The 11,513-nt window shown below is 35.8% G+C and overlaps 1 protein-coding gene across 2 annotated transcripts in view; it reads right to left on the bottom strand.

The window, feature by feature from the left end:
- Nucleotides 1–823: 823 nt before the first annotated feature.
- MIER1 (MIER1 transcriptional regulator) overlaps nucleotides 824–11,513 on the bottom strand; it is a 45,497-nt gene continuing 34,807 nt past the window's right edge. For both annotated transcript variants that reach the window (XM_026665993.2, XM_026665994.2), the window contains 7 exons: nucleotides 10,430–10,502; nucleotides 8,642–8,793; nucleotides 8,133–8,214; nucleotides 7,254–7,348; nucleotides 5,351–5,478; nucleotides 3,798–3,937; nucleotides 824–1,621 (listed from right to left, as the gene is read on the bottom strand). In XM_026665993.2, the coding sequence (XP_026521778.2) occupies nucleotides 1,302–1,621; nucleotides 3,798–3,937; nucleotides 5,351–5,478; nucleotides 7,254–7,348; nucleotides 8,133–8,214; nucleotides 8,642–8,793; nucleotides 10,430–10,502 (990 nt within the window). In that variant the 3' untranslated portion in view covers nucleotides 824–1,301. The remainder of the gene's footprint in view (nucleotides 1,622–3,797; nucleotides 3,938–5,350; nucleotides 5,479–7,253; nucleotides 7,349–8,132; nucleotides 8,215–8,641; nucleotides 8,794–10,429; nucleotides 10,503–11,513) is intronic.

The following is an 11,513-nucleotide window of genomic DNA, read 5'->3' as shown; positions in this document are numbered from 1 at the left end:
CTGTAAACCTTCATTATGGCCATAATCCAAATTCTTATTTTTATGGAAACTGTCACTACTGAAACTATCCCCAGACAAGGATTGTTTCAAATGTAAAAAAGGTTAACAACCCTTAGAGTACCTCAAATCCATACATATTAGTATACATACACACCATAATAGCTACTACCCACACATTTCTACTTCCTCAGCAGTTAATCCATGGATTTGTTGGATGCAGCATAAGGTCCCGCAGCACGCAGGCTAAGAATTTGTTCCTCATCAAGGTAGCCAGATGTAATTGATTCAATTCCTAATTCTACTGTTCTCACCCAAAATGTACATATAAGCTGATAAAATAAGGTAATGGACAACCTGGACTAACAAGAGTTAAACATTAAAGCCTTTAGCTGATTTTTTTTTTAGACTATCTCATAAAAAGAAATCTGAAAAACAATTATAAAAGCAAGAACACTTGTGCAATCATAGCATCATGCTAATCTAGAAACTTTTCAATCACCATTTGTCCCAAGATAAAAGTTTGAAAATTCTGATATTCGTAATTTGGGTAAGCAATTTAAATATTTAAAATTTCTACTGCTTTCTGAAACATGACTTTATTAATAAAAAGCTTTAGCAAAATAAAGTGAAGCTGACAAATCCTTAGATGATCAACTCTCAGAAGATCAAAGTTTACCATACTGTACAAGTTATGAAAATTACATTACTTCTTTTCAGTATTGTAAAAATCTTTCAAAGGCTACAAAATCTGGAAAAATACAGAAAGTATTTCTTATTTCCAGATAAGAATATGGAAAGACATCACTGATGTCAATAATTTTACATACAAACCTCTTGGTTTATTTTTAAAATACAATTCATTCATATGTGTGTGTGTGTGTGTGTAAAATACGCAGTTAAACACACACACACACACACACACATATATATATACATATGTCCACACATAGACATACATATACACACACCAATGAATTCTCATGCAACTTTCAGGATTTACAGGCATTTCTTAAACTGTTCAATATTGCTTCTTTCTTCACATCCATTTTATCAATTCTGCTTGGGAATTTTAAGTTATTTTTCAAAGTATAATTTATATAACAGGCTCCCCGATAGAAAATTGTCCCTTATGCTGTTTCAGCATTTCAGGATTTTAAAAGGTAACCTTGGCTAGGATTAGGAAGCAATTAAAATATATTTCAAAATCACCATAAATTATTTTATGGGATTTGAATCTGTAAAGCGAACCTATTAACCCTGAAAATGCAGACATCCCATAATATTATTTGAATGAAACGTATTCAGTCACCCACAGTATCCTGGTCTTCAAAATTTCCATGGGCTACTGTTTCTTGGAAAATTTCAGAGGAAGCTGTGCACTCTTTGTCACTGCTGTTGATTCTTCTCCTTTTCATAGGCCTTTCATTCGTATCTTCAAGATCATGCCTTGTATTTGAATGAGGAAGTTTAGAATGATTGGAAAGGTTTTCAGGCTCATAACCATTTGTATCAAAATCTACAAGATGTGTTTTTTTGCCAGTTGTTGGTCCATTTATGTGTAGTCCTTCAATTTTCACATCATCTTTATTTGATAACTCACTTGGCCCATTAGTAGATACACCTACAAAGAAAAGAGAATATAAAACAGAAAAGAAAGAACTACCATCTTTAAAAAACAAGTCATAAAAACAAACCATACAGCATGGATATGTTGTTATCAAATAAAAAGAATACATACTTAGCCAATTTGTAAGTATTTAGCTTTTAAACAGTTTGAGTGACAGTACAAAAGTGGTTGATCTCCCAAACTAAATTTTATTTCAGTTTTTGTGTGTGTGTGTGTGTTTTTTGCATTTAAATAATGTTTACCATCTGGTATTTTCCCCTGCTTTTATTTACTCAATATTATTATTTCAGATGTCTCTAGAACTGCATTGAGATGTTACACTATGGCTGGGAAAGCACAGTTTTAAATTTATCCTTAGTGATGGATGTTTCAAGGGTAGGTATGGGCAGTGGTGGGCTGCAACCAGTTTAACAACCAGTTCTGAGAGTGCATGCTTTGCTTGTGTGCGCAGCATTAAAAATCACCAATTTGAACCTCTACAGGGCAGCCCCAGTAAGTAGAACAGCTGTGGCACATGAAATTCTCTGTGCTGCGCGAATCAGCTAAGCTGAAAAAGACGGAAATTAGGACAGGATAGGGTGGGGGTGGGTGATTGTCAGAACTAACAGTTCACTACCGTGTTTCTCCAACAATACGCCCCCCCCATAGGAAGACCCAGCATGTTTTCTAGGCATAAAATGAAATTAAGCCCCTCCCCCCAAATTTAGTCCTAGTTTAAAACATGCGAAATTGGGTGGGGGGAAGGCGGGGGGAACTTGCCATTAGGAGTGCCCCACAGGCAGCTACGCCTCTCCATCAGCTGCTCCTAACAGCCAATCATGGTGGAGCACGGAGGGCTCCCTTACCCCTCCCTTACCGGGGTCAGCAGGCAGGCGGCGTCACCATGGATGTCCGGCAGCATTTCAGCCATTTCTCAGGCCTCCGTAGCTTCCATGGTTCCCACCGATGCTGGCGTCTCTCTCGCCAGTGCCGTCTCCAACAACAGCGCCTGAGTTGCTCCCGCTTTCCCCCCATCTCCGTAACAACAGGAAAAAAACAACATTTTGAGGTATCTGGGAGTGCCATGCGCTGCATTTTGCTTTAATCCCGAGCAGCTGGGTGGGCCTGAGAAGAGTCAAGTGTCTCTGCTGCTGCTACCCTTGGTGCTCCAGCCTCGGGCTCTGCACGTTTGCAAAAGTCCTGGTGCGCAGCCCGTTCCTGCATTCCAAGTGCCCAGGCTGAGCTGCAGCTGTCCCTCTCTCGCCAGCGCCGTCTCCAACAACAGCGGCAGCAGTGGCGGGAACCATGGCAGCGTTTCAGCCACTTCTTGGGTGGGGAGCCCCCTCTGTAACTTCCACGGTTCCCGCTGCTGCTGCCGCTGTTATTGGAGACGGCGCTGGCGAGAGAGGGACAGCTGCAGCTCGGCCTGGGTGCTTGAAATGCAGGAACGGGCTGCACACCGGGACTTTGCAAACTTGCAGAGCCCGAGGCTGGAGCACCAAGAGTAGCAGCAGCAGAGACGCTCACTCGGCTCTTCTCACGCCCACCCAGCCACTCGGGATTAAACCAAAACGCAGCGTGCAGTGCTCCCAGGTACCTCAAAATGTTTTTTTCCCCGGTTGTTATGGGGACGGGGAAAAGCGGGAGCGATTCAGATGCTGTTGTTGGAGACGGTGCTGGTGCGCGCGTGGGGGGGGAGAGAAATTAATTCATCCCCGAAAAGACATCCTAGCCGTTTTTTCGAGGTTCAAAAAAAATAAAATAAGGCCTGGCCTTATTTTGTGAGAAACACAGTAGAACTGGTCCAAACCACCAGCAGCTCACCACTGGGCATGGCCAATCTTTCTCTCTCAGTCCAAGCTACTCCACAGAAGGGGAGCTCAGTGAAAACAAGAGGTAGAAGGAGCACCACATTGAGTTCTTTGAGAAAGATAGAATATGAATCTGACAGACAAATAAATAAAATATTTAAAATAGCCCTGTGATTAAGAGTCTGCAGACTGTACATGAGCCAAATTCATTTTTGCAGAATTGAATATTGTAGCTTCCATCTTTTAAAAAAATGACAAAAATGGGAAAATGTACAGAAGAATAATTTAAAATTAGATGAACATTACTTTCAAAAATGTACTTTGCAGGCTGAAATAATGCATCATTAGGGAATTTAGATGGAAGAAGATATTTTACCTACCATTTTGATTACTATTGCTGGTTGTGCTATCCTCTCTTTCTGAATGGCTGGTGCTACTATTGGAAGTTGTAGGAGGAGGGCTGGGAGCTCTGCTGGACGCTGCACTTTCACTTTCATCTAAAAGACGATCCATGTAGTCCCTTTAAAAAAAACGATCAAGAAATTTGCTCTTCAGATATGTTTCAGTTTAATGTTCCCATGTGATACAGTCCTACACTGAACAATCTGCATTCATCTAATGCTAAGCCAAGATTTTAAAACCAGTTATTATTGAAGAAGACAAATTTGCCTGCTTTGCACATACATTAAGTCATATTATGCTAAAGTAAAACCAGAAAAATGACATGGTGTTATATATGATCTAGGCAAGTTTTATTATCATAGTTAAGATAAAAATCTCAAATTCAATAAATATGTAATAAAATAAACAATAGAGTAAAACCGTAGAAATTTAACAATTAATTTGTTTACAGCTTGGCATATGATTTGATATTTTTTGATTGCTATTTCTTGCTGAAAGTACTAGAGAATAGTCTTCACTTAATGACTACCCTATTTAGCCATTGTTCAAAGTTATGGGGATGCTAAAAATAACTATAATCCGTCTTCATATTTCTACTGTTGCAGTGTCTTGCATTAACATGATCTTCATGTGCATGCCTCATTGTTGATTTCTGACCAATAAAGTCAATGGAGAAGCAAGCAGTAAACTTGCAAGTTGTGGTCATGTGATGTGAATATGAGTGATTCACTTAATAACCGTAGATGAAGTGACATCGTAAGCCTATTGTGATCATATGATATCTTGCTTAACAACTATGTCACTTAGTGATGGGGTTGCCAGTCCCAAGTCCCAAATTTGGTTGTTAAATGACCAGTAATCCTAAGACATCATTCTAATACACCTTAATAGAAAATGTCCATTTAAGTCATTCAGAGAATAATCCATTTTAAATTTTGAATGGAGATTTATTATCAGTAAACAGTACAACAGAGGCTTGTCTAAAATAACTTTTCTATGCCAAGCTGGTAGAGTTTTTAAACTAATTATATGACCTTTTTATTTGTTGTCTGTTTATCATTTTTTTTCTGTTTTATTCCTAGGTGATTTGGGGCTATATATTGTTGAAATGTGCATAGAAATTCTTGAGGTAACTGGCATACTTAGCAAGCTCCTCACTTTGTATAATGCTTTTATAAAAGAGAGAGGGTGAGTGTAATCCTAGATTCAGATTAGAGGAATCTCGGTTAAAATTCCCATTCAACTGTTTTTCCAATACTTTTCTAAACTGATATTATTATCAGTTATACTATTGGTCATATTTGTGGGGAAGTGAGACATATAATCTGGACCTTGGGAATAAAGGGTAAAGTTGTAGTTTCAATAACAGGATCTGTACTTTTGAAAAGACAACATAATATTCTAATGTAATATAAAAGTGGTATCCAGACTGATGACTATAAACATTTTCATTAATTAAAAAGTCATCTTTTTTTAAATACTTCAGTCCAGTGCAAGATAAGGAAACTGACAAGTAATCAACAAGACTTACGTTACACCAGGATGGAGATTGTACTTCTTTTTACCAAATCTTGTCTGCTGAGCAAAAAAATCGTATCGTTCTGATTTTTTCCACATGTAGTAAAATGCTACACATTCTCCAACTGATCTTGTTCGTACCTGTATTTATTACACATCAAGAATATAATCTACCATAATACAAACAATAATCAGAAAGAGATGTCTGTAAGTCATGCCTCAGGCAAATTGGTTTTTTAAAAAATGAACAAAAAAACTACCATTTCTGTTAAAGAATAAAATCCTGTTGAGTTTGCTGGAGAAGAATTCCACTGTCATGGAGTAGATGTGACGAAGAATTATTTGAAATAACACATTACAGAAAATCATGATTTTTTTTTAGTAACTGAACTCTTGCTAAGAAAGGGATGGGAAAAAGAAGAACTCAACATTTTAACTAATTGACGACAACAATGGATTGTAAGCAGGAAGCTAATCAAAAGCCATAACAGCCTTAGAAATCACTGATGTCTTTCTGAAATGCAAATACTTTTAAAGAGGCTAACAGAATTCTGTATAATCAAAGGAACACTATCTTACTGTATAACCCAATAGAATTAGAGCCATAATTGCATAAGCCACTAGAATTTCAATCAAACAGTGTAACATATTTTGCAGAATATAAATAAAAGGGTTTTAAGAGATGGAATCAATATTAAATGTCCTGATACATTGACCATATTAGAGCCAGTGATTTGACAGCAGTACTTAAGGAGCCATTATAAGGAGCCATTATAATTTCTCCATAATGCCATTGTCTGTTTTAAGTAATACTTTTCAAAGAACTGCTACACATTACATGACTGCTTGAAGATCCAACTAGATAACATAAGGGGAGTAGGACATACATCAGCAGTGTAGGATCCTATAGGTGAAATAGGATTTAACAGCTTCTCTAAGGTTGTCACATGGTAATGCCAGGGCTCTAACTTAGCCGTAAACTTAAGCATGGTTAAAGTTAACAAGATTCTCTGTTTAAGATGGATAGAAAGTGATTATGTAGCAACCTGGTCAGCCTCAAACTTAATGACAGTTAAGTGATAGCCACTGGTGTATAATGATAATCACTAATATGCACAAGGAAAATTCAATCTGTGAAAGGATCATAACATTCTATAACTGAGCATAACTGCATTTGTCATATTGAGGTCTCATGAAGTCAAAGCTAAAAGCACTCTACTACATTAGAGTAAAACTAAACAATAACACAAGTAGTCCTCGATTTACAACCACAATTGAGCCCAAAATTTCCACTGCTAAGCAAGATGTTAAGTGAATTTTGCCCTATTTTACCACTTTTCTTGCCACATTTGTTATGTGAATTACTGCAGTTGTTAAATTAGTAATACAGTTGTTACATGAATCTGACTTCCCCATTGACTTTGCTTGTCAGAAGGTCACAAAAGGTGATCACATGACCCTGGGACACCACAACTGTTATAAATATGAACCACTTGCCAACTATCCAAATTCTGATCATATTCTGATCATAGGAAGGCTACAATGTGAAAAACAGTCAGAAGTCACGTTTTTCAGTGCTGTTGTAACTTTGAACTTACTAAATGAATGGTTGTAAGTCAAGGTCTACCTGTATTGCCTTCATTACAATAAAAATGTGACTTCATTCAAATTAACTTTCCACACTGGGACAGCTGGAAGGGCAATTTTAGGCTTACAGGTCAGAGATAAAATAAGTATTGCATATTCAAGCTGCCCAGTAACATGGACCATCCCTGTTGTTATCATGGTGGCCATGAACTACTGAGCTTCTTCTAATTCTATGTTGAGAGAAAGCAAATAGAAATCTCCCACCTTACAGTTTTTCACTTAATGCTTTCATCATTATACAAGTTTATACAACTAATTATACAACTAACCTTGTTTGCTTGGATTAAGTGAAAATCCTTTCCGTAAGCCTTCAAACCTTGTTCAAAATTTCTACATTCTTCTTCTGTCCAAACAGACAGCTCCTCTGAATTAAAATAATACAATACACAAATTAATAAGAAACTACAAGTCAAAAAAGGAAGTCTATTTATGAATTCTTAAGTATTAAAAATGATAGCATGTCTCATGTTTGATACAGGACCTTTTATGTAGATAAAGGTATCTGGAAACAGGGAAGCTCTTTATAATGTATTTTTAAAAGTCCATGGGGAAAGTCAGCAAATGCTTCGTATTGTAAACATCTTCTTCCTGCCTACTTTATTTCCCAGGATAGGGTTGGGGGTTAATTTGGGAGGTTAATCTAGCACGGGGCCATTCCTTTCTTTCTGTCCTTTTTCATTTTCAGAGAAGACAAAATCTTTTCTGCATGGAAGTTCTTCACATTCATACACTTTTACAGAAATCGTTGCACTGTGAAAATACAATGCCATGAGTTGCCATCATTATCTTTTTAACGCCGTACTAGTTTTCAAGATAACCAAGGTAATATGGAAATACCTCCACAGCAAAAGATGTGCTATGAATTAGGTCCTCCCTGTCCTCTTCCCGTCCCACCTCCTCCACCACCCCATCTTCAGGTGAACTCTCTTTCTCAGTATCTACCAGAAGGAAAATAGGGTTACTGTAGTATGTGTATCTGTAGTAGTAGTAGTATCTGTAGTAGAGCTGAAGTTTAAGAGAATAAAATATTCAACTGAAGTAATCACTGTGGCTGTGCATGTGCATGTAAGTGTAAGAAACCAATTTGAAAAATGATGTAGAAATTCACAATAGTGAAACACATTTAAAAATAAATAATTTATACATACCCCGAGCTGCTTTTACATTAAATCTCAATCTTCTCAATGCTTCATCTGTATCAAAATTACATTTCACTAATTCATACAAAGCCTGCAAAAAAAAGAAGAAGTCCAAATTGTCACCTGAGGTTTCAATTTTAAATTTTTATGTTAAAAATGACAGAGCTCAAGCAATATGAACTATGATCTCGAGGTTTTGCTATAGCTAATATAAAAATTCTGAATCAGCTCTTCAAGATATTCAAAAATGTTATGGATTGGATATAGGATATTATTCCTTTGACAGGAACATACTGAAGGAGTGGCCTGCTTAAAATGCCATTTTTCCCTGAATTTCTGTCTCTTTTCATCATCCACACAATCTTCTTCCACTGTTCTTGACAGCTGATAACCCTTCCAGAGAAATTTTTTAACAAAAATGTAGGTAATAAAATGGGGAGGATTGCTGCTAAAAACCAACTCCTTTTTAGCCAATGGAAAAAGCTCTGTTGGCAAATGAAGATTTCCATGTATTTTACCTGTTCATTATCTTTAATATGGGATCCTTCAGGAATTGCATCAATTCCTCTTTCATCACCTGTACGTCTTGAGGCTTCATTAAGGAATTCAATCACTTTATCTTCAGTCAAGTAATCTGGATTCCATAGCAATTGATCATCATTTTCATACACTAAAATTAGAGACAGATAATTAAATATTTCCTAACAAATACTTATAGATCAGATAATTCTTTGCATACGACTCATAAATTTCTCATTTTTTAAAATATTAATGAAAAATAGGAGACCCGAATTAAAGAAGGGAAAAGCAAACAGCTTCTGGAAAGTGCCTCATTTGTTTACTTTATTGTTTACCTTTTTACTTATTTCATCCAGTTCCAAGTAAGTGCAAATGAGATTTCTCACATTACATTTGCAGAATGGTTTAATCAAATTTTATAATTTTACACAGAAAATATCATTTTAGAGCAAACATTCAGTAATTATTATCTAATATTTATATATAAGGAAAAACTAGTACTTGAATGTTAATAACCTTTTGGGGAATATAATAGCAAAAATATCCTGATCCTTGCTTCCTAATATTTCTTGCAGAAACTGTTCTAAAATTTTATTATAACCTGCCAACTATAGAAGATGTTACCAAATCTGACCTATATAAATGCTGTCAGCCTCATAATAAACCACAAAGATGAAAACTGAAGTGTCTTTTGATTTTATAACTTTTCCCTTTAACGTACGAAAGAGAAAAAAACACACAAAGCAAAATAGAAACAAATTACATATTTTCTGTATTTATTTATATTCCGCCTTTATCATTTTTACAAATAAAGTGGCAAATACACACAATACTTCTCCCTCTTCTTATTTTCCACACACCAATAACACCGTGAGGTGGATTGGGCTAAGAGAGAGAGATTGGCCCCAAATCACCCAGATAGCTTTTTAGCTAAGTTGGGACTTGAACTCATGGTTTCCTGTTTTTTAGCTGGTGCCTTAATCATTAGACCAACTGGCTCTCAACTATAGGAAATATTTCAGACTAGTTTCTGAGCACATCATCTTATTCTGACAAGTAGTCCATATTTCAAATTCCTCCATAAATATAGGCAATAACGGAATCAAGGTATTAGTTACCCAGCTAATTAATCATTAATCATTGAACCAGGCAGAACCAATGTTTCAAATTAATTAAAATTATATTTATCTCATTGTAATATATACAGTGTCAAATTTCCAGGAAGTGTTGGAGTTGCTCAATCAATAATTTGTTCTTAAGAGTTTCTGCAATCTCCAAAGCACCACAGCTACAATTTCTGAAAAATGCTTTCACTATTATAGCTCCTGTAATTCAGGCAGCTTAAAATATTTTTATTGATCAGTAATTTGTGGGATGTTAGGAATTTTGAAGTTACATACATGGGAGATGCAATAGAAACTCCTGCACCTGGTAATAGGAAATCCAGTTTTGTAAGTGGTAAGGAAACTGTGCACAGGGGTTTGTATCATGCCTTGCTCTTGTGTGTGTATGTGTGTCTATATATTGAAGCCAGTTTGTTTAACCATATTTTTAAATAACTCAAAGTTATTTCAGTTCACATATAACATTCATTTAAAAGCATTAGAGAAATACACCAAAGCAAACAAATCAATTTGTTTAAAATGGTGCTCAAAGCCAGCTTCTATTTTTTTTTTTGCATTATTTCCTCAGTATGGATAAATGTAAAGCTTCCTTACATATTCTTTGTATCTTATGCCTTATTTTTCATTGCAACCTTAATTAAAATGAATTGCCAATTACTTTACCTTTCTCATTCTCTTTATATTTAGACATACCAACTGGAATTTCAGCTTGATACATGGAGCCCACCATAATTTCCTATTTGGAAAAAAGTATAAATCATCTGTAATCACAGATCAAACACCATACTGTTCAATAACTAGAAAGACAGTTGAATACCAATTGCAATACAAACATTTTAAGAGTATTAAATAAGTATATTTGTTCATATATTGACTTCTTTTTGTAATGTAAACTATTACATGGGCTTAATTGTAGCCAAATTTGCCAATAAAATTGTCAGATTTCACTGCATTTTTTTCAAAAACTGCCAAGTGGCTCCTAACTTGAGTTGCCAAACAACTCAGGAACTCAGAAACAAAGAACAAGTTAACTTTTGATCCAAATTCTGGACTTGCTGCTGCCAAATGCAAAGAGTTTGCAGCAACTATAAACTACGTCTCCAGATTGAGTCTAATTAGGAAATTGGCAAAGCAGACGACTTGCATATAAAATTAAGGTTTCCTTTGCTGTTATTGTTCATATAAGAACAATAAGAAAAGATTCTGGAATTCTGACTTTTCATATGAGAATGAAGCAAGTAGACTTAAGTAAAAAATGTTCCAGTTTATCTGCAAAACCAAACTGTGAACCTTGAATGACAGATTAAAAACAAAAATCTGCACTGAGTCAGAACAAGATTTTCAAGCTGACCACTAATTATCAGGCAGACACAACAGTGAAATGTCTTTTTTTCCAGGGACAATTATTTGGATAAAGAAGGGAGAGGGGAGGAAATTCCAATGAAACATAATAAAATTGCAGATGTAACTAACAAAAACATTTTTTCCAACCCTCCCTCCCAAAACCTTGGGGTTTTAACCAAGTTCTCTGAAATGCTCAATACATTTTAATTAACAAGATTTCAACAATGATTTTATTTAAGTCAGATTTAGAACTTTTAAAATAAACTATAGCTGCATGCTTCAGATCTTCTGGCAATGTATTCAAATAGCTTAACTGCAAAGGCCCCTTGAGTCCCATCTAGCTGGGACTAGCTTCATAAGAAGGAGCTTTAAATACTCATAACGTTAGGAATGATTTTCCTCA

This window comes from Notechis scutatus, chromosome 3 (genome assembly GCF_049901735.1).
Source record: "Notechis scutatus isolate UNSWTSFEM ecotype Mainland chromosome 3, rNotScu1.2, whole genome shotgun sequence".
Lineage (NCBI taxonomy): Eukaryota > Metazoa > Chordata > Lepidosauria > Squamata > Elapidae > Notechis > Notechis scutatus.
This window is presented reverse-complemented; position numbering and strand designations above follow the sequence as displayed.